Source organism: Styela clava, chromosome 9, assembly GCF_964204865.1.
Source record: "Styela clava chromosome 9, kaStyClav1.hap1.2, whole genome shotgun sequence".
NCBI lineage: Eukaryota > Metazoa > Chordata > Ascidiacea > Stolidobranchia > Styelidae > Styela > Styela clava.
In genome coordinates this window covers 10,648,805-10,672,546 of record NC_135258.1, presented here as the reverse complement: position 1 = coordinate 10,672,546, position 23,742 = coordinate 10,648,805, and the positions used below count along the sequence as shown (strand labels likewise).

General features: G+C 35.0%; 2 protein-coding genes across 4 annotated transcripts; both read left to right on the top strand.

The window, feature by feature from the left end:
- The first annotated feature begins 369 nt into the window (after window positions 1-369).
- Window positions 370-8,390, top strand: LOC120339179 (dual specificity mitogen-activated protein kinase kinase 4-like). The gene is made up of 6 exons (XM_039407258.2): window positions 370-669; window positions 1,181-1,354; window positions 2,403-2,609; window positions 5,038-5,224; window positions 5,659-5,768; window positions 6,430-8,390. The coding sequence occupies exons 1-6, from the start codon at window positions 460-462 to the stop codon at window positions 6,673-6,675; spliced, it is 1,134 nt and encodes a 377-aa protein (XP_039263192.2). The 5' UTR covers window positions 370-459; the 3' UTR covers window positions 6,676-8,390.
- A 4,528-nt stretch (window positions 8,391-12,918) lies between these two features.
- Window positions 12,919-18,940, top strand: LOC120339920 (dopamine beta-hydroxylase-like). 3 transcript variants are annotated; one of them, XM_078116534.1, is made up of 10 exons: window positions 12,919-13,613; window positions 14,013-14,100; window positions 14,196-14,389; window positions 14,933-15,116; window positions 15,335-15,669; window positions 15,771-15,896; window positions 16,302-16,574; window positions 17,410-17,592; window positions 17,962-18,149; window positions 18,619-18,939. In XM_078116534.1, exons 2-10 carry the CDS (start codon window positions 14,013-14,015, stop codon window positions 18,791-18,793), a joined length of 1,746 nt encoding a protein of 581 aa, XP_077972660.1. In that variant the 5' UTR covers window positions 12,919-13,613; the 3' UTR covers window positions 18,794-18,939. The 3 variants fall into 3 exon arrangements, with proteins under 3 accessions (XP_077972660.1, XP_077972661.1, XP_039264092.2); XM_039408158.2 differs by lacking the exon at window positions 12,919-13,613 and having other exon boundaries at window positions 13,718-14,100; XM_078116535.1 differs by lacking the exons at window positions 12,919-13,613; window positions 17,410-17,592 and having other exon boundaries at window positions 13,709-14,100; window positions 18,619-18,940.
- The last annotated feature ends 4,802 nt before the right edge of the window (window positions 18,941-23,742 follow it).

Below are 23,742 nucleotides of genomic sequence, written 5' to 3'. Positions count from 1 at the left end.
CATACGACATACCGGTCCCGTACCGTACGATACCAGACTATTTGAAAATGGAGTGCAGGAGCGGGGTCGATTTTAACTGAACGCAGAAACTCGTCTATCATTCAGTCATACCGCGCCATACGGATTTTTTTTAATCATAAAAATTTCACATCACATTTCTGTTCGGTCTGCAAATTATGCCTGCACTTTTTAAACTTAAATAGGCCTCATCCTTTATTAGAATACAGGATGAATTACAGGATCAGGAGAGCAAACAAAATCTTGGGTAAAGGATGCTTGCAGAAGAGTGGTTCATTTCAGAATTAAAACTTTTTAACTTTTATACAGTCTATAATCTATCTCGAACCTAGCCTACTCTTCTTATTTTTTTTATTCTTTTCGCAGTTTAATAACAACCAATGTAGCTTTGATACATCTGAATTCTAGAATTGGGACTGTCTGACTGACGGTGTCGTAGTAATGAATCTGCCATTGAACAAATCTGGTGGAAGAGGAAGACCAAGTCTAAATTTGAGATTTTCTTTGCCGCCTGGAAATGCAGGTGTATCACCAGGACAAGCTAGGATAACTCCTAATTTTCCAGTACCCATTGTAAGACCACCAGTTCAACCAATTTTAACTCCAGAAAATTTATCGAGCATCGGAAAACTCATCATAGGACCTTCACAGGTGATGAACAGCACTGTTACATATCTCATAGATTTATTTCCAGATCCCGGAAAAATGTCAACTGATCAAAATGTTCTATATCCTGATATCACTCGGGACATGCAAAATGAATATTGTTCATGATATACCACAGTTTTTTTAGAAATAGAAGTTTTTGCAATATGGCATTCAAATTATTATTGTTTGGACGATGAAATCTGAGAAGCTGATCATTTTCGTTTTACTCAAGTACTCAACTGTTGATAAAACCAAACAAGTAGTCACAATATGGCTCTTGTTTAACCATCTAAACTCCTAAATGAATCTGCTTCAGTAAATCGAGGCTCTACACAATATGTACTAGTATGGTATAAATTCGATATGAAGTATTTAGTTTGTGGTGCAATTGCAGCTTTAAATACAGTCTACAGATAATTCATTTCCAATAGTGAGAAGTATGTGATGAATTTGATAAATGTGTTATGAATTTTCCATTGTCTTAGAACTGAGAATTATTTTCCTACTTTTGCAGGTGTATGATTTTACTTCGAAAGATTTGACGGATGAAGGAGAAATAGGCCGTGGTGCTTTTGGCACTGTAAATCGTATGAGACACAACGATAGCGGTAAACAGATGGCTGTGAAACGAATCCGATCCACTGTGGAGGAGAAAGAACAAAGACAGCTTCTCATGGATTTGGATGTGGTCAGTGTCGTCTTTGGAGTGGTTGATGTAGTCGTTTATATAAGAGTTTCCGAAATGAATAGATTATTCGGGTCATTTAGAAATTGATTGTATTAGAAATTTTTGATTCATGATTTCAGGAGTGAATCGAAATAGTTTACTTGAAAGATGAATGTTTTGAGAAATTGAAGTTTTACGCATCACTTTGTTTAATTCCTGAAAATGATGGTAAATGTCAATCATATCATTAATCTAGACCGGGCGTGGGCAATTACTTCCCTAAGTGGGCCACTTACAAATAAAAGTCTTGGTTACTGGGCTGAACCTAAACCATGAATGAAAAAAATTATTTACAAATAACTAATGTCGATGATAACAATTGCCTACCTGCATGCTTCACATAAATTGATGTATGGGCAGAAGGAAAAAAGTGTGTTGCAGCATCCACGGCCGCACAAAAAAAGCCCTAGAAACATAATTTGTAGGCTTAAATTTCGGATGGGTGAGTGACTCATTCTGCACAGCACATGTTCGGGTGCGGATAATACGCAGGGAGTTACAGTATTTATTTTAGCCAACCATGTGTTATTTTTATTGATAATTCCCATGGAAATTTATATTCGTAAAATCTATAGTCATATTTTCAGAAGAGATAAGTGGCCCGGATGAAACACTTCGATGGGCCGGATCTGGTCCGCGGGTCGTGATTTGCCCTCCCTTGATAAAGACTCTCATTTCAAATTGAAACACTTGGAAAATATATTGGTTTCTAAGTATCAACGCCATCCCATGACCTAGCTTGAAATGTTTCAATTTTGACATCGTGACATAATATCACATTTAAAGTATTGTCCATTCTGAATTGACTGTCGCATACTTATGTGACATTGTTTGTAAAAAGTCCAGCTAAATTTATATTCTCATCACTTATTATAAGGTCTCATATTGATTAAAAATTTTATTGTCTATAACAATATTCTGTTCATTAAAGAAGAACATGACTCCATAGATCTATTTAACCCAGACCCCGTATTCTAATCATTCAATAAAAATTCCACTTCTCTTCCAGGTTATGAGAAGCAATGATTGTCCCTACATAGTTCAATTTTATGGCGCATTATTTTGGGAAGGAGATTGTTGGATATGCATGGAGTTGATGTCTACCTCTCTCGACAAATTTTATCGATTTGTTTATAAAAGATTAAATAGTGTTATTCCTGAAGAAATTTTGGGGAAAATTGCCGTGGCAACTGTTGAAGCCCTGAATTACTTAAAGGTAAAATAGGTATTTTTAAACAGATAATTTTTGTTATATTATCAGCACTAGGAAAATATCTAAGTGTGACATATAGTTCTGTAAAGATTGGAAGGAGATATCTGATACATAAAAAGAATGAAGAATAATTACTTTAGCTTTTCCACATATTGAAATATTTTAAAAATCAGCTCATCAAAAAATATACAAAGATCCAGATTCGGTTGATTTTTGGGGAATGTAGCTCGTTAATCAGCACTTGATAATTCTCTTCATGATATAATAAAGTCTTCACTGATTATCTTTTTGATTAGATATACAGTTTCCCTTCCTTAGTAAAACTGTGTTTTCACCTCTTAATTTGTGTGTAGTTTTTTCATACTGGTTAAAAAAGAAATAAACTCGAATTAACTTGACACCTGTGTATGTGTAACATAACAATCAATAGGTGTTGTCAAATTTAAATCAAATATATTCTAAAATATTGTCTCTTAAAGACAATTTTAGTTTAGAGTTAAAATGCCTGAAAAAGTTGTTTTAGAAAATCTCGATCATCAAAGTTTTGTTCAATTTTTATTTTTACGTTTGATTATGTCAATCTGTCATTGCTTAAGGTATATAGTCGTAGTATATTCGAAAACAAACTATTCCTTTGGAAGGATTTTAAATTTGAATCAGTTGTTTTTCTCCCTATATACTGTATTACTTTTTCGTTCGTAGGGCATACTATGTGTTTTAATTCAGAATGCTTCAATAAGAAACACCCACTGATTGCTTGTTTAGATTACTAGGTTTTAACTCACCTAGGGCCAAATGTGTTTTCAGTTTTTGTGTTTACTCTACAAAGTAATCATCTTACATTGTTTTGTGCGGTTATGTACTTGGAATGTTTTCAATAGTTCACATTCCTCACTCTAATCTTTTGTGTTCAGTGTTGACTTTCATTATTGCATTGAGTAAAATAACAGCTGCACTTGAAGCGTATGTGAGATATTACCTTGTCAATCACAGAACTTGAAGGCATTTGCAATGCTAATCTCTCTTCATTATTTATAATTTGCAGCTATATGTCGTGAATTGCTTATTGTTATTGCAATTTTAAATCACTGGTTGGATTCATTACATGTCAATGTCCATAAAAAGAATAATTTCACAACTTTTCACAAAAGCAGGGGACTGCACAAAATCATTTGGTGGGCCACATGCGGCACATGGGCAGCAGTCTGCTGATCCCTGATCTAAACTTTTGCAATGGTAATTGGGTTTTCATAAACAGTCATGTCATTTCCAGTTTTTTAGTTTCTGCAATGACGTGCTAGTCCATATTTCAATATTTAACTATTGGGGTAAAAGAGTAGCAAGTAAATATCACAATCAAGTTTACCACTCACATGTATATCGCTTTATGTTTAAATTGGGGTTGCTTTATTAATTTAGATTATATACCCACACCTATTATACTTGAAGATGAGTCACGTATACCCCTACTAACTGCATAAACTGCATTATAAATTTATAAGGATAAAATTTTTTGTATTCATTATTTTATACAATATCTATTATTGTATCTATTACAATATCTATTATTTTAAAATATAAATTTCAATATATCACTTTAAAATAACTTTTATTACCGGTAATTATTTCCATACAGACATACAACTGTCTGTTTTTTAAATCTTTGCCACAATTGCATGCCTGATATGTTGTGAAGATACAATAGATTGCTTTGTTAGAACATTCATGGAAACTTATATGACTCATTCCACCAGACAAACCCTAATATCTCATCGACTAAAAAGGGGTTTTCTGTCATTCCACTTTTCTTTTATTGTATTTCATATTGCATTTTATTACTCGATTGACAAAGCAATATCATACATCATACGTTTATGGCATGATGTTATTTTGAATGTTATTAATAATGTCAATAACTGAGTTGGACTTTTTTCTATATTTTTTGATTATTTAGCATGGTTTGAAAAAATTCATTTGAACAGTCTAAAAAGTTATTAAATTTATGTCCATTTATGTTGATTGAATAAAGGGTACATTATTTTAATTTCCCACTGATATTTTGAATTCATGTCACGTTTAATTTTTATTAGCATTACTTCTGATGTTTCATTGTTTCTAATATAATTGGTTTATTTGATATCTTTATATAATTACTATATCAGTTTTTTAGTGTGAATATTTTTTTGAAATCATCCGTTTTGAAATCATCCTTGTGAGTGATGTCATAGTGTTTATTGAGTTGGATACAACTAAGCTGATTGAAAGATGTCAGGTTCCAAGTATTGCTTCTTGCTTATTGCCTCACTCAAGGAGTAGTAAAAATTGTGCAGGCAATACTGAAGCTAGAAAAGCTTAGAGCCTTTTCTGTATAGAAAATGTTATTAAACACAAGAATTTTATCATTTTTGATAATATTTCCTTCTTTTTTCAGGAAACTCTTCAAATAATACACAGGGATGTTAAACCTTCCAACATATTAATCGATAGATTTGGAAATATTAAATTGTGTGATTTTGGAATTAGCGGACAGCTGGTTAATTCAATTGCGAGGACTCAAGATGCTGGTTGTAAACCCTATATGGCACCAGAACGTATTGATACAAATCAATCAAGAGATGGTAGGTAGACTAGATTAGTCTCGGAAAAAATTCTGTTCCTTGTAAATTGATTATATCCTTTTCAATAGTATCCTTTTAGTGTTTTAAATGGAAATTATTTGGAAATATTTGTCTTATGGAGAAGACTACTTTGTGACAATCTATGCAGAAAGAAATTTGTGCTATTGCAGGAATTATAGTATTTCTGGAATCTGCCCAGTACGGTAGGGCGAGTTACCTATTCTTGATACATAACGTACAATTAGTGTGCTACCCCAATTTTGGTGTAGAGGATGATCATTTGAAAATTATTCACAGCATTTGTATATGTATAGCGGAGGATAATGTTTTTTCTGAAACCATAGTGAAACTTGCAGAGTGATTTTGCAGGGTCATTCTAAAACATCATTGCATCCATGTTTCATATATATGTTTATATTTCTGCAATATTGTAGGTTACGATGTTCGGTCCGATGTGTGGAGTCTTGGCATCACAATGATTGAACTAGCTACTGGAAAGTTTCCATATCCAAAATGGAACAGTGTTTTTGATCAACTTACTCAGGTATACTTCTCGTAGGGATCATTTGTTTTTTCTCAACTTGAAATAATCAAAAATCGTTCCCCACTGACCATGGGCAAGCGTTATTAGAGAATGTTTATATTACCCAAGTCAAGAAAACTACTTCAATTTATAGGTTCATGTGTTTTGAATTGAAAAATCTTCTGAGTGACTAAAGAATTAAATAAGCTACAATTTCTGGAGTCTTGGTTTTGGGAATGTACTGTAAAATTAGCTTTTATTAAAGGTCTAGAATGCAATAAAAAGATTGTCGTTTTTGTATGTTATCGGCACTTTGATCAGGTAATTTATTCCCGGTTCCATTACTTAAAATTTCAACAAGAACTTCAATGATGATATTTCAATCTATTTGTTTTTTCCTTCCATTTTCTATAAAAGCTTGATTGGACTGGACAGTGTTTAAGTAGTGATAGAGGGAATGAGAAAAGGTAAACAGTGAGAACAATTGTCCAGTTGAAAAAATAAATTATTTTTGTTTTAGTATTCTAGCAATTCGCTGGTCAAACACATCCTGAACGAATTATATACCGACTACCGAGGTATCACTGTAATATTGATAATAAATCCTATCATAAGCAGAAATTTATGAATTCTGTAAATCTTATATTAACCATGTAATTTTTTTTTGACTGGATGTTTATAGGTTGTCAAAGGAGATCCACCCACACTCCACAATTCTGATGATCGTTTTTTCTCGGATGGCTTTTTAACGTTTGTCAATACCTGCTTGATCAAAGACACTGAACGTCGTCCAAAATATGGTCGATTGATCCAGTTGCCGTTTCTTATTCACATGGTGCAACGGCAAGTCAATCTTTCCCAATATTTTTGTTCTATATTGGACAATATGACAGAAGCAGATTTTCGAGGTGGGTCGGAAGATACATGAATTTGCAAAGAGATTTTCTGACAGCAGTATCGACCAATGTTCCAAATCGTTGATTCTTGCTTTTTTATTGGTCTCTGTTATTCGTATAAGTCCATGCATGATCAGGTGCAATCCGTTAAATAAGCAATTGTCTTCTTACTCACCTTCAAAATTGTAATTTTTTTGAGAATACCTTAGCGTGAATGTAAAATGCGGGATAATAAACTGATGGTTTTTCGAATAAATTTTGAAAATATTCATGACCATCAAGATATTTTGTTGTGCAATTTTATTCAAAATTTCTCAACTTTTGAACCAAGTTTTACCCAATATGTTGTTAAAAATATATCCATATTTGTGAAATGAATATAGAATTTCCATTTATAGCCCCTAGCTGTTTTGATTTTAATTTCAATGGTAGGATTTACCATCCCACTGTTAGCATCATGCCTGATTTTTTTTTACTTTTTATCATTTTTTGTTTGTTTTTAAGTTTGCCTTTCAAGTTTTTTCATGTTTTTCATGAATTTGGCAGTCAGTCTGCGGATTATTTTCTGAAACTGCTGGATCTTTTTGGAGTAAAATTTATAATTTCTTGAACTTGATTTTGGTAAATTCAGAATGATTTCATTTTTCATGAAATATGGAATCATATTTTAGGAAAAATTATTCCACTTTGATATAAAAATATATTGGTTAAATGGTTACATTAGTTTCTGGTTCTATTTGAATTGAAATTCTTTCTCTTGGTACAGTAGCATCATATTTTTATTCTTTCTAAAGTTTTATAGCAAATGAATGAAATGAATAATTATTGTTAAATGATATGATACTTGTTATACATTCCTAAGAAAATTTGCAATCAGGAAATTCCATGCACTTTTGGTTCTGTGAGATTTATACTTGAGGTATTCCCAACCAATGATAAAAGGTTTCACAATTTTTCTCGATATATTTCTTACTCAAAAAATGAAATGAGTCTACAACTCACTCACATGACTAAGTTGCTTTCCAACAACATGTCATCATTTTAAGAAAGTATTTCAACCAATTTTTTTGCCCACTCTGGAACGGTGATTGCTATCGTCGGTTCTTGGTATATTGTAGGTGAGACCAATGATTTTAAACATTTGCATGATATAATATAACTTATAATCTTGCGTCTACCATGATCGGTTAAAACTGCTCGGATCTGAAAACATCTTATATTTTTCAAGACATACCCTATGTTTGTGTTACTGTTTGCGTTCAATCTAGCATATTTGAAATCTGTGTACATATATAAATGTTTTTGTTCGTCATTCTATATAGTAATGATGTTTTCTATCACTGCTGTAATTTCAACTGTAAACATAGTTGATTTTAAATGTAAACTGTTCAGGTAACCGATGATAAAATACTCAGTTCTGTAGCTGAAATATAGTCTGCAAGTTGTGAATTGCTTTATTTTTGTTGTTGCCATTATCCATGCCTAAACTTTGAACAGTTAAGCAAACAATATCATAACTTTGAAAATAATGAAAGTCATAGTATAAAATCTATTTAATATCTGGTGTTCATTGAATCCATATTAAGAGACAAACGATCTGCAATGATAGTATAAAAATGCTGGCATCGAGTTTGTATTTTTCTGGTCCAACATGCGAGTTTCGGCTGAACTCTGTATTATGTTAATAGAGTTTTTAATACCAGTTATCATTTGTGGTAATTGTATTAATTAAATATGACGCAAATTGCGACCGTTCGTCTGTTTACCAGATGCTGAGAAATTTTGAAAGCTTTCACTAGAGCACAGTTTGTTCCTCGGTATCTAGAATATGTTCACCCTAGCAAAATTTAGTTGAATAATATAAGCAACATGCATCATAAATTGTTAGGATAGGAAAAGGTTTACATATTTACCCAGGAGAGGAAAGCCGATAAGAGTGTATGATCATATGCCTCTCGTAAGGTCAACAGTCCATGTCTTGTATGTTATTATTTAAGCAAGATATATGTTTCCAGAAGTATGGATTTGATGGTGAAGAAAGCCGTGATTTTTTCAACTTTGTGTGTGTTAAATTTAGGCTTACTATACGTCCTGCTTCAGGCGGGACAGTCCCGCTTTTCAGCGTTTTGTCCCGCCGTCCCGATAAGTCAGCCAAAAGTCCCGCTTTTCCAGCATTATACACAAACATGTTCTCGTTACTATTGTTTCTGTGTAGCGCAGCGCTAGCCTACTTACTGAAGGTGAATGCGTTCGTTTCCCGCTGATTCCCATTGATGACAGACGTATCGCATGTAAAACCAATACTAATTGGTCTAAATTCGAATTGTTTGTACTGGTATCGTTAACGTAAATTCCTTCCTATTTTTCGAACTGAACCCTATATTTTGACAGTGAATATGCGCATAAAATTCCGATAACAACATGGTCAATAAAGACAGCCGAGACAGCTTTAAATGTGGGCCTATGTAGTAAAATCGGAAAATGTGAAGTTGTAAAATCACAGCTAAGGGGTCGTTGTCGAGGCGTCCCGTCAAACATCTCTTAATCGTCGACCGTGAATCTGAAGTCAGCGGTAAACAAGTCGCTTTGATAACTCATAATTGTTTCGTAAATATGCTAGCTATTTGTCGGAAAGAAACGAATGTAATCGCACTGCCGCGAATGTTGTAAGGCAAGCCCAAGACTAAATATTTGCATCTCGACGCATTTGCACAAACCATCTGAATATACACGAAGTGACGAAATACAACGAGAACAAAATGGAATTATGACAGTCTCGAAACAATATGAATATGCCAGCAGTTGTCAAACCAATAGTGTGTCGCAAAATATCAATCCATTTCCCAAGAAATTGTTTCGTATGTGCCCATATTTAAAAATAAAGCGATGAAAGTGAATTTTGGGAGAGGTAAAACTCTGCTTACTTTTGCAGTTTATTTGTACTAACAATATGTTGAGTGTTGTTAACTGTAGATTCTGGAATGAAGAAATTAGATATGTTGGAAGGCAACGATGCTAACCACGGTTAGCAGGAGAGTAGCAAAATTAGTCAAAACGCGGAAATGAAGCCAATAAAAACGGCTCTGTTTGCAAACAAGTCATTACGTGGTACTGTCAAGCTGCCTTCGCTACCCCAACTATCAGTAAATGAAGGCAGTTCCTGACCAAAAATACCGATAAGCAAAATATTGGATATATTAATTGTATTGGCTTTTTTGGGTAGGGGAAGAATGGCACAGGAAACGCGCTATGTGAGTATTCTATAATGTGGCACTACATGCACTTTTGGAGCTTCGTGCAAAGTTTCAACGTATTGATTATATGCACTTACAACGTATTGAATACGTGCAAAGTCGCAAGATCCTTTGCGTCGTCTGCCGTCAGAGCTGAAAGGCTCGACTACCACTGAATTATCGTAAACCTCGGGCCTATGATGTACCAAGGAGCTACCAGGGTATCTCGACACGCGTCGACCACTCCCTCAGAGCGCTTACTTTAATTCTTAACGTAAATAAAAATGTATTTGAATATTAGGAAATTCAATGAAAAAAAACTTGGTATTCGATAGCTTTTCATCAGGTATTTTATTCTTCACACTTTTTATTAGTCTGATAGTCCAAGTTTATTGGTTCTTGCGTCCTTATATTGTTTTGGTGCTTTTAAATCAATTTTTACCTTTAATGCAGAATATTATTCAGTTCTCTATATATTCATTTGCTGTATCCATCATTTTTATTCAAAATGGCCACCAGCATGGACATTAGTGAATATTTGACACCAGGCATATTGAATGAGCTGATACATACTGATATGGATGGGGAATGTGCAATAAAGGTTGATTCCAATACGGAAGAGCTCTCTATATCAGTTTAATTATTTGTACAATGCATTTCTGATTTTCAGGTTCTGAAGTTGTTATATTTTCATTTGTCAAAAACAAAATTACGAAATGGAGAATTACGAGATTTTCAAATATACAAAATATGAAAATCGATATTCATATATATACTTATAAATAACACGTTTTCCTCTCTCACACGTTATATAATCTAAATTATTATAGAATTTAGATAAATCATTTAAAACGTGTAGGAGAGATTTCTTGCTATCGACTAGGAGAGAGCTTATATTAAAATCATTTTCAAAATTCAGGCTAGGTCTTATTTTCAGGGTAGTTCTTATTTTCGGGGAAACACGGTGCTTACGATCCTCTGTGCAACATTTCCTTTATCTTGTCTCGTCGAGTTGTATCTCGCATGGAAAGTAGGAAGTTTGTTAATGTTGTCCGGTGCTCCTATTCTTCTTCATTTCTTACTAAATCGGGCCTTTTGACAATAAAAATACTTCTTGTATCCGCTTTCTGACGATTCCATGCGCACCCAGGCACAGCACAATGAGGAAGGTTAGTTATAAATAGTATGAAAGCAATCGATTTCTGTGAAAAGTACAGGGCATTCAGACATTATATAACTGTATACAGGTACAAGTTGAAATATGCATACATTTAGCCCAATAATTCTGTAATTATTTCAAACGACAGCAAAATCTGAAAATGCAGTAGTCTGAAATTTAAAAATCAATATATCACTATTCTGATATCATTGCATAGGACTGGTCCTCCATTGAAAGCACTGGCCTGTCAGCAGACCGGTAAAACAGTAAATATTAATAAGAACAAGGGAATAACTTCTGAACTTGAAAGTGTAGAATGTTTAACCGGTGAAACTACAATATAATATGAATTAGGATGCCTTATTTCTTCAATCTAGATACAGTATTTTAAAACAATTTTACCGCACTAGTAGGCCTTCAGTCTACTAGTAATTAGTAACCATACCTTCATTATCGCAACGGAAGGCTGCCCTTGATCTAATTTCTTTTGTAGTAGGCTCGTGAGCTAAGTTTCATAATTTTTCTTACTCAAAACGTCTCTCTGATAGACATTCCGGTTAAAATCTCATGACTTTGGTGAAGATACAAGAGTGGCGATAAATGTACGCAAAATAGAAGTAAAAGTCAAAATAGGAATTTTTACTTACATTTTTAAAATTATAATTCCGGCTGCGTGTGCAGCTGCCAGAAAGCAACGCTTTGTTGTAGTTTCGCGGCGATGCAAGGGAATACAGAAAAATAATCGATTAAAACAAGCCCTTGTTTTAAAACACGATGTTTTTATAAGAATTGATAAAATCAAAACCCTAAGCGCAGTCGTTCTTCTTGCTGTCGCTTAGCGAGCATCGTGTTTTGCCGCTCTGATTTTATCTGCTTTAATTAATGGCTTTGTTTTACACTATTTGAGAAAGTTTTTTTCTTTTGCATCGTGAACTTCGAACCTATTGTGCGGCTTTGCAGCACACAGGGACGTGATCTTCTGAACTAATTATTACTGTATAAGTGGGAGCACATATTCTGGCAAAGTCTATCTAACCGCTGCAATTGGTATCCGTTCTGCGTCGGCTACGACTGAGGACTACAGGCAGCACGATATCGCGCTCAATGAATACCGTGCAGTCCCCCTTGAGCGTATGGAGAGAACAGTGTAACGTAAGTACAAGGACAGATAGCGCTACAAACTCCGTTAAGCGAATAAAAGATAAGAGAGTTGATTGTTGCAATAATTCAAAGCTGCTCGTGTACCACTCGAAAAGCTACCACGGTACACGTAGCACAACTTGAGAACCAACGGTTAAACGGTTAGACTTCCTTCCTATCATTTTGACCGCGATCGATCGCTGTTACAACAAGCAAATTACTTCACATTCAACTATGTTGGCACTGGCAGGCGTACGTCTAAAAACGATGAAGAAGTCTTTTACTTCACGTCGTAAGATTTTGGTATTACACATAGGCAGGGTTACCATATTGTGCTTATTTCTGATATTTGTTCTAATTTTCTAGCCCACGTCTTATAAAGTAACGATGTGCTTATTTCTAAGAAAAATGCTTATTTTTGAGTTTCGTGCTAATTCTGTCTTAGAAACATAAATGACTCGTTCATGTTTTGCGTACAAAGCTTTCGTGGAAACGAGGGACGATTTTTATCATTATACACAACGTGTATTGGCGCTCTACGTTCCGTCGTAACATCAAGTCTCGGACTCGCTCACTCTCAGAGCGAACCGTTTCTGTTAATGGTAGGGTTTGCGGTATTTCCAGGCAAGCTGTGACACAGTTACAATAGTTGCTGTTAGTGTTTAGGGATACTGTTTTCTTATAGGGACAAACCATAATTTAGACAAAGAGTAAGCGTAAGCACAAAGTCGAAAGGGAAAGCGCTATGCTCACTGCTGCTATTGTGACAGCGACATCAACCTAGAGGCCATGGGGAAAACAGCAATTAGTGCCAACAAAACATAAGAATCTTGCAAAAGCCTTTGGAGGAAACCAAAGTATGAAGACTTGACTTAGGAGCAGTGTAGCACCGTTCTAGGGACGTTAAGCACTCATGACCCCATTGTTTATCATTCCAATGAATAAAGTGTTACTTCGATTGGTAGATTCCTAATCCCACTGTGTTCAAACAATTCAGGCTCAACAAAGTGAAAACACCCTGTGAAATAAATTTATCAAGCAATGAAACTAGAAAGAACGGGGAGTTTTCTTGTACGGTGAAACGTAAAATCAGTTTTACGTCTGGCATGGTGGCCCCCTTGGTGGGTGTGGCTGTGACTTTGTGCTTTTCCATGGCTTCCTTGTTCGAAGCAACTTCTAATAATAATAAAAAATGGAGTGGATAAAAAATTTGGAGTGCGGAAGAGACTCGTGTGTGATTTCTTTCTCGTTTTAATACTGTGTTTCTGCCGTTGTTAAGTGCCCCCAAAATAACCTTTTGTCACCGTGCTTATTTTTGACTGTAGGTAGATGGTAACACTGTATATAGATTATAGGATAACGAATCATTACTTGTCTATTCTAGATGCAAGTCAAGAGTTTAGTTTTTGCCTATGCCGAAAAAAAATATGTGTAATGAGTAGGTACATTATTATTGTTCAACTTGCATGTTGGTTCGAATTCTTGTTGAAATATAGACCAACTTCAAGGTTGTTAGCGTTTTTTTTTTACCATGAACGATATATCAAAGAACCAAGTGATCTGAAATTACTTTTCGTCAATGGGTTGTACGTACAGAATGAGCGCTTTCTTCTATGCAGAATGTGAAAAATATCAAACAAACTCACCTTTGTGATTGGCGAAATTCCTCACTATATGAAAGAAAAGTCAATCTAGTGGCAATGTAGTCATATATTTTTTATCGCTAGCTGAATAAATGTTTACTCGCTACGTAATAATTTTACTTCAAATGTAATTTTCTGTATATACCGAAATTGTTTATTGACTTTATATATCTGCATTATATATAAATATCAAGATGCTGACTTTAATTTTCATCGTTTTAACAACGTTGGGCTTAGCGGAATCAGACAACAGTAAATACGAAGTTGTATTATTTCATGAAGGTAGGTGGCACTAATATTATTTATTGGATAAAATTAGTTGCATTATCGCACCTATGCTGATTAATACTTCGAACGTTTTGTTTTTCAACTACCAGATAATTTGACCTGTAGACTCTTTTGGGATGTTGATTACAGTCAAAAGTCAATAGATATCACTATACAGCTGAGTGGACGGGTACTTTCTGCTGATTCTTCGACGCTTATTGGATTTGGAATATCTGACCGCGGTGGTGTAAATAATGCCGACATCTTATTGATGGAATACAGCCAAGAAGAAGTAGCAATTAAAGTAATAATTAATGAACTTATGATTTTCATGAAAAAAAAAAAAAATTGGGCTAAATTTAAAATGCGACTGCTGCTGATGCCAATCATTTATAATTTAGCAAACATTCGCACTAATATTGATGTGCATTCTTTATTGCATACAACGATTGATAATGTAATAATTCATGATACTAAACAAACGTCTATCCCTAATTTGGGTAGAGTTTTGGCGACCAAAATCAGAACTGTGTTTAAATGTTTCAAATACTTTGCTATCAAGAAAACGGATAACTAAATAAGAACAGTGATGCTATTAGAGCATTCATTTTAAATCTAATTACGATTTATTATTTATGTGGAATTAATTTTCACAAGTAGTATTCGAAGTGACATTATTTTGTACTTGCCAACTTTTAAAATTGCCTGAAGAAGTTTGACCTTGGTCAAACGAAACGTTACAGAAATACATTTGTGTTAGTGTGCAGCAAGACTCTTGAATCACTTTTAAAATTGATGTCACAATTTTTACAACAGTTTTTTGATATAAAAGTTCATTTTCATTAAGGATGGATGGTCGGATGACGCCGGTTTTATTCACTATGATGATATTCAAAATTATTTTCTCAAAACATATGAAGTTGCCAGCAATTTAATTACAATCGAATTTTGGAGATATTTTGATACCCTCGAGGACCATGACTACAAACTGGAAAATGGAACAACTAATTTGATTTATTTATTGAGTCGAGGTAAATAGACATTTATTTTAGGACAACAAATTTGTCGAAGAGTTATTTCTTCATTTAACAATCTACAGTGGCCACTTTTGATTTGTCATTAAAGTCATAGGCAAATATGAAGTTCAGTTAGACGCTATCATTTCGAAAAACTAATTGAATAGTTTCAATCTATATATAAGATGAGAAATATTATAAACTTTTGTAATGCGAAGATTTTATCTACGCAGGCGGTGAAGAAAATCACTCGAGTTCCGAAGCTTTTCCCTACAACGTACAAAGAACCACAACCGAGAAAGAATTAAACGTATACAATCTGAAATCGGGTTTCATACGAGTTCAGTTATTGAAACCAGAAATTCCCGAGTCTTATTTCAGAAATAAAAATGACGGAAAAATAATGTCAATGACTATGTTACAACCAAACATCTCTCTTCCGTCTAGCGTAACAACTTATTGGAGTTCAATTCACAAATTGCCAGAATCTATTGTGGGGAAAATTCATGTTATTGGTTTTGGTCCTGCTATATCTAGCAACAGTACAGGTTTAATTCATCACATGTTGGTAAGTTATTGACAAAAGTATATATGTTAAAATGATGTCAACTTTATATGAATATATATAATAAAAAAGTCCAAACTATTTCTGAATAAAAACTTTTTTAGATGTATTTATGTGACCCCAACGATGGAGAAATTTCTCCATACAGTGGATTCTCGGCCTCTAGCAATGTACCCGATGACGTTAGAAGATGTAAAAGAGTGATCGGAGGTTGGGCTATGGGTGCAACAGTAAGTTAAATAAATCTTTAAATGAGTTGCTAGCATTTATTTACTCAGAGAGAGCGAGAGAGAGAGATGCGGGCTGTCACATAATCATTGTCACGCACATATCAGTTTGTGTATTGGTTACTAATTTGTAATGCCGCCAAAACACTTAACTATCAATAGAGTGACGTTATAAAATCTGATATAAATAAACCCCGCAATATCTAGATTCTAGGCCGTGAGTAATAACTTCGACTGTATACTCAACTATTTATAATATATTCCGTTATTCAAAATTTGCCTAATTAGTTAATTTGTTGGCATCCGATGCAACAGCTATTCTACTGCCGTAGTAAAAAATCGAAATGTCATTCAACACTACCCAGCGGTTTTTAGTAGCGAGAAAGCGTAAAGTCTCTTTAATTATAGACAACTTGGTATCCTAAGGAAGTGGGATTGCCTCTTGGATTATCTTATCAATCAAGATACCTCAGACTGGAAGTTCACTACAACAATCCATTCAGGCGAAGTGGCGTGGTTGACAACTCGGGCATACGATTTTTCTACACGAATCATCCAAGAAAATACGACTCTGGGGTTTTAGAGGTCGGAGTTACCAACTCCAAAACAATTCTCGGAATACCTCCACAAAGAGATCAATTTGTATTGTCTGGAACGTGTACTAAACAATGCACATTACAGGTAGGCTATATAACTTGTTGATATAAGATAACTGCAGATAATTTTGCTATTCGTCATGAACAATTGTCATCAAGAAAACTACCAAAAAGTGCGGAAATGGGAAAAAAACCAAGTCAGCAGCAAAGGCCAATAAAAAAACAGGAGGAAAGAAGTGACTGGAAGCATCTAGCACCCATCAACAGCCTAAACCTAAAAAAATGTTGACGGGCGCTAGAATGTTTCATACCAAACTTCGGACCTCCTGTAGTATACGCACCAAGATGACGCACATCCTGAACTCAGGTTGTGTACCAGGTTAGGGTTCAGGTTATGCGACATCTTGGTGCGTATACTTCAGGAGCACCCAAACTTCTTTATTCCGTTATATAAACAAGTTCACTTTATTGCATTGGAGTGCATAGTCAGAACAAGGGGTTGGATAAAAGAACGATATTATTGTCCTCATAATATAACTATTGTCGGTTGCCTCAAAAATGTCTTGTCCAACGTTTCACACATTTGCATCACTTGTCCCATTCATGCCACATGTTCCACTCTTGTTCCGAGTGTTCTATTTTTCCCGAGCTTGTTCTAGTTTTGTCTCCACTTGTACCACGTGTTCTACACTTACCCTACTATACAAAAATCTCCCAATTGCCCGACGCGTTATTCGTGCACCGCCGCACTTGTCCCTCGTGTTTACCTACCCACCTAGTCATGATTGTCCAACACGTTCTTTTTGTCCACTTGTTCCACGTAGTTTCCAAGTGACTCATATGGAACAGGTGAGGTATATATGGTCAGCGAAACAGAAATTTTTGAGGCATCGCATACTATCAACACATCATGTATTCAGGGACTGCTACCCGACGGCATAAACATTTTCGCATCCCATTTGCACGCGCATTTAGCTTCGAGAAAAATTTGGGTTACACATCTCAGAAATGGTGCGAACTTACCGGAAATAAACAGAGATGATCATTATTCAACATTTTTTGAAGAAATACGACCAATTTATCCTCCGATGAAAGTTATGCCGGTTAGTAAATAAGTAGGGTATTTTAAAAAATCTATTAAATTCTTAATTGCTTCTACGAAATTGAGGTTATTTATTTCACAATTGGCTTTCCGTACTTTAAGGGCGTACTCTAGTCTAGGATATGTTCCAAATGATCTGGGTTCAGTTTTTTTTTAGGTCCCACCTGGCAATAAAACTTACAAAATTTGAATAGTCTCATCAGAAAACAGCGTTTGGTAAATTATACCGAACAGAGTGTAAATTTAGTTTTTTTTTTACATTAGCCATTTTATAATTTTACACTGTGTTCCCATCTTGTGTAGGACTTGATGTTTAGGTACATTGGGAAAATATGGAGCTGGCAAATTCAGTCTTTTAATCTAATTTAAGGGCGATTCACTGACTACTCATTGTTCATATGATACATCCAATAGAGAGAAAGTTACTTTTACCGGACCTGCACTTACTGATGAAATGTGTCTTACTTTTTTGCATTATTATCCTCTCGCTCCACTAGAACTTTGTACCAGCGCAACTTCTGCTTCGTCATTGACTGAGTTTTTCGTTCTTGAAAAATTGTGAGTATAACTATTTTTGCGCGAGAAAAGGTAACTATGAACTATTCAAAAAAAAAAACATATCGGTCTCATAAGACCCTACGTTAGCTTCTTTCTCATTTGAAATGGAAAGTACTTCGCTGAAAATATAGCACATTGTGGACTGGGTGCTTATGTGTATCGTAGTGCTAGTAGAAAATTAGATTTTCATATTCCAAATAGTAAATTACTGTAAAACAATGAGGAGTCCATCATTTCCTTTGCGTATAATGACTTCAGGATTAGGTATATACTGGACCATATCATAGTTTTGGTTTCAGATTGAAATATCTCGAGTTGTATTTGCTTTATTCCGTATAATTTGATAGACTACCGCAGTGGTAAACAAGAGTTTAGATTCGATAAGAGGGTGTTTTTATTAAGGTTGTCAAATCACTCCTCTGGTGTGTTTGACCGAATTTAAACTACAAATAAATAATTCATTTTTGAGATTGAAAAATCGTCCACAACATATTGACCTCGAAGATGTTTCTCCCAACTATAAAAATATGAGATGGGACGACGAAACGTCTAAGGAGCTCGATGCTTGGTATAAGAGCGCAGCTCAAGACATCAAGTGTCAGCATCACGATGGTAGCTCATTCCAAGATGTGACAGTGCTTTGATTTAGTCGATTATAGGCTTGTATTGCGATTTATTGCATCTTTTGACAACAGCAACATTTTAGACCAAAATCCTTAATTGTGAAATGTTTTTTTTATAACACCTCATATATATTTAAGTTATATCTCTATATATATTATATAAATGTTCATATTTATTCAGTTTTTGAATAAGCGCCCAGACATACCCTTGTGTCTACATAGTAAATGCGCTATATAGAGTGATGTAGGGTTATTTAGAAATAAAATAAGTATTTGGACATTTGTTGTTGTTGTTCGTCAATCGTCATGTTGATCGCGCGACTTTTAGTTGGAAATGAAATCGCTCTTTTGGCGGCTAATTTAATGTTTTCACTACTTGAAAGTTGAAGATGGAAGCAAACATGATTATTAAATAGATAAATTATCACTTCGAATTGTTAAACCATTTTCTCCGTTTTTACTCTAAAGCTACAAATTGTATTTGGTGACTATGATTCTAGGAATACTCCATGATTATTAGTTTTCGAATTTGTTTCTAACTCTTTCGTAGCATCATTGTAGAACGGAAAACCTTTTTTACCACAAAATTTGTCGTCTTTGATAATGATACTGAGATAAAGCAAAATATATATATATATATGAAAATAAACACAGGACAAACGTAATGCCGAACAGTCAACAACGAGAAATTTCATGATTGAATTACTGTTAAAGTATACTATTTATTTAGAATGAAAAAAATAAATTCTAAATTTCAGCACATATTTGTTCTTGTATACTAGGGCGTGATTGAACAGCTTGCCAGGTACATTTCTTTCATATACACTTCAGTAGTATAAAATGTCGTGGGAGATTTTAAAACTATCTCTAATGCAGTGGTTCCCAACATTGTTTGGCTCGCGGCCCCTTTGGTGGTTTACACATACCTCGCGACCCCGTGCCTCACTTTCTATACTTATTAATAAAATAAGCGGGGGGGGGGGGGGGCTAAATTTAAGTGTGTACGAAATGTCGCACAGCATGAAAATAGTGTGTGTGTGTGTGTGCTAGGTTAGGGTTCAGGTTGTGCGTCATCTTGGTACGAATACTTTCATACTTTCGGAGCGCCGAAATTTGTAATTGCCAAGTTTGCAGCAACAGGTGGAACGCTAGTTTCTAAAAGAACTGATGTTCTAAAAATTGCTATGTGTGCTACAGAATGTTTCTAGAAATCGAAACTGAATATGTCAGGATTCGCCATGAACAAGGACTTCAAATGGAAATCGCGGACTGAATGGATGTTTCCCCGAGCATCGACTTGTTTACTTCGGGACATTGGCCAATCAGCAAGATGCAAAGAGTGACGTGTTTCGCATCCGCTCAGACACTTTTCTCGCTCAGACTGATTTTCAGGCGTCGTCGTAAACATTACCTCGTTTTTGAAATCTATTCGTTAATTTTTAGTTCTGTTTCGGATATTTAAATGTAAATCAAATAATTCAATGATCACTTTGTCTTCTTATAGATTTAGAAGTTTCAGTTTAACTGCAGTAATAAAAAATTAGTGTAGAAATAGCTGCAATAAACTAGGCTAAAATTCCTCACCGCTACTTTTACAAAACAGATTGTTGAATGCTATGAATCAGAATAATGCTTTGAAGCAAAATACCCCATTTTACAGGCGCCAACTCGCATAACCATTCTTTAAATAAGCACCGAAAATTTTGCGATGGTAAAGTATAGGAAGAAATTCAAGGGGGTCAAAGGTCGGGGAAAGTTCCACAAATCGCCTTATTCAGTCACAATCACGTCGGTTCTACTTGACGGCATCCGGAGCCATAAAGTTTTATGCGCTTATTCGGCGCGTGGCAAGTCGCGCCTATTAGTCGTCGTTTTTACACATTCTGCCGCAGTCCAGACCCCTCCATCCCTGGCTACGCCCCTGAAACTGAATACTGTGTAATTTAATTTGTCATCAAGCAGCAGTTTCACTCAATATTACGGCTGGCATTGAAACCGCGTAGCCAACTGCGTAATTCGTGGTTGAGTTATTACTAAAGCTAATCTCATATATATGGGTCTGGTATAGTTTAGTACCACATGTACTTCTAGTTGACCTGGCTCAACAATTTTTGCATATGTCAATCCTAACCCCCACCTGACTACGTCACCGAAAAATTATGTCATTTCGACGTCACAGTGGCGTAATAAGGCCCACCGAAGTATGCGGATGGTCGTCCAAAACGCGCAGACGATCACCCGAAATCGAGCAATCAATCTCTCACGTTTTCTCATCACAACGATCACGATAGGAGAGAGATCGTCGGCTTCAGCAAGTTCGTTATCGGCGGCGCAGATGTTATTTCGGGCGATCGTAGTTACACTTTGGCAATCCCTATGACGTGATGGTGACGTCGTAGTGACGTAATTTTTGGATGGCATAGTCAGGTGGGGGTTAGGAATAGCATATGCAAAATTCGTTACGCAACGCCCACCCGAAGTAATTGTGGTACTAAACTATAGTAGACCCATATATATCATCCTAGACCGGGTCCATGTCGTCGAAAAAATTCCAACTTCTTCGTGGTGTCTTTGGAATGCTTAGTCTCCAAATGACGTTTCAATTTGGACGGTTCCATGGATTCAGCACTGAGAACGACATTTCACAAGACACACTGCGGCTTCTCAATACCGCTGATGACGTAGGATGTAAAACCAAACTTTAAATAGTCTTCCTCATATTGTCGCTTTTTCGCCATGGTAAATAAAATAACGGAATTATATCGTTACTGCAGGATGTATGATAATCTTCACGTTGAAACAACATAGACTACAAGCCAACCCTGCAGTAAACCCCCCGATATAGAAATCCCGGCGTTCCATAGCATTGCCTCGAAGCCCGCATGTTTACCGCATCGCGACGCGCAAAAATGCAGAAGAGTTCGTGTGACGTCACAATGGCTAACATGCCATAAACATCTAGCGCCCCTTGCTTGGTTTTCAAGCAAGAAGCAATATTCTGGGGTCTCACGACATCTAGTGGAAATCTTTCGAAAGCAAACGAAAGTCCCTTCAAGACTTCCTCGCATTATGTTGACAATATCTAACCTAATGCTTTGTATTATTTTCTACTGTTTTGCAAGACCTTCGCGACCCTCAGGTTGGAGGCCACTGCTCTAATATTTTTATTGCAAAGGAGATGTGTGCGAAAAAAACTTTTTAGGAAAAAAAAAACTTATTTTCTTTACACCTCTAAAATATTAAAACACCTCTTCTGCATTATCGCATTTTATATTCTGAATAATATATTAATTTTGAGTTGCGCGTCAATTTACCAGGAATATTGAGTGCACGTCTTGTCAATTATTTGAAAAATTGCGTAGTCCGAGATTTAAAACTTTTGAAACAAAACGGTTTGCCAAGTAAAACGCTAATGAAACACACCGACTTAATATTTAAATTGCACACTGAAATTTCAACGCTAAAAAAATTATGTTTAATATTATATCGTTATATTTTCTACCAAGTTTCTTTTGATGCGTCTCATACAGTGTTACCATACCACAAATCAACCATTCGATACAATAAAACCAATCACAAATTTTTAATTTAACTCGACTCATTTAAAATAATGTACAATAAAAAAAAAGTTGCAGTCTTTATTCATTAACGCCAATGACTAACATGTGAGCAATTAATGGATAAATAATCTCGTACGAGGAATATCCTGGAAACTTCATCAATCTCCAACAAATATCAAACAACGTGTGTGCAAGATATTCATTATGAATATTTATATTGTAATCTGGAAGAAATGGGGAAAAGTTACAACAAAATCATACCACATGAATCATTTTGTGGAACGGGTGGTTTCATTCTACACCCACATTTGACCGGAAGATCTACCTTGCAATGATCCGTGACGATTTAAAGAAACTCAATGATCTCCCAAGTCTCGCGATATTGATTATCTATCTGTTGTCATATTATGTCGGTTCTTATTTATGTCTTGCCAAGATTGAATTTTTAATCCTATGACTTCACAGTCAATATATGCATGCGTCACTGGTGTGAAATTGTTATGAAAAATGTATTTTTCCATAAGAAATTTTGACTCGTATATTTTGTATCCCCCTAATAAAATGAGAAGTAGAAATTTTTTTTATTTCAAAATTGACATTAAGAAAAAACAAACAGTATAAATAGACTATGTAAGCAAACTATATGAAATAGCATAAAACCGTATATAAGTTGGATTAAATTTTCCACACTCATTCGGATACAAGAACTCTTCGGAACTCATCCATTTATAGAAATATGAGCGCTTTTAAAACTCTTGTGCTATAAACATGCAACCAGGATAAGAACAGAGTTTTGGCAGATTATCATGCCAAGACTATATCTCTAACTTTGCCGATAATTCTATACTTAATAATGGTAATTATTTTCGATTTGTCTGATTCCAATATTTTCAAAATATTGTGTAACATATTGATGGCGTGGTTTTCAATTCTCCAGGTACTGAAGATATATCAAGTACGTTGATATCAATTTCAATTCAGATTCGAGACTGCGGCTTCATTTATAAAATACTCGACCCCCAAAATAACCGATACCTTGCCGATATTCCTATTTGTAATGAATATGTAGGTATATCTACAGAGAACTTTCAACCTCGCATAGGTACATATGCCATACTGAGAATACCAACCTATTTATTTTACAGTCTCTAAGGATTGTCATGAATTGATGAACAGTTCGATGTTGTTACCTTAATTTTCATTTTAATCCTATCTGTGCATTGTTATGTGTATATTTTTTGTTACTGAAGAATGAAGTTTTGAATCTTTAAGTTGTTATACTTTTACCTTTTGTTATTTTTCCTATATAAATTCGGAAATAATATCATAGCTAAGCATGTTTTATCTATATTCTTTGGCAAAGATGTTGTCGCCATCTTAATAATTCAATACACAATTAACGTAGTTTTC

What these genes read in the sequence shown, in the direction of transcription:
- LOC120339920 (XM_078116534.1), top strand. Translation starts at nt 14,013, where the DNA reads ATGCTGACTTTAATTTTCATCGTTTTAACAACGTTGGGCTTAGCGGAA. An exon ending in AGTTGTATTATTTCATGAAG is followed by an intron (nt 14,101 to 14,195) that starts GTAGGTGGCACT and finishes TTCAACTACCAG; the next exon opens with ATAATTTGACCTGTAGACTC. An exon ending in GATTTATTTATTGAGTCGAG is followed by an intron (nt 15,117 to 15,334) that starts GTAAATAGACAT and finishes TTATCTACGCAG; the next exon opens with GCGGTGAAGAAAATCACTCG.
- LOC120339179 (XM_039407258.2), top strand. Translation starts at nt 460, where the DNA reads ATGAATCTGCCATTGAACAAATCTGGTGGAAGAGGAAGACCAAGTCTA. An exon ending in TTCTCATGGATTTGGATGTG is followed by an intron (nt 1,355 to 2,402) that starts GTCAGTGTCGTC and finishes CTTCTCTTCCAG; the next exon opens with GTTATGAGAAGCAATGATTG. An exon ending in TACAAATCAATCAAGAGATG is followed by an intron (nt 5,225 to 5,658) that starts GTAGGTAGACTA and finishes GCAATATTGTAG; the next exon opens with GTTACGATGTTCGGTCCGAT.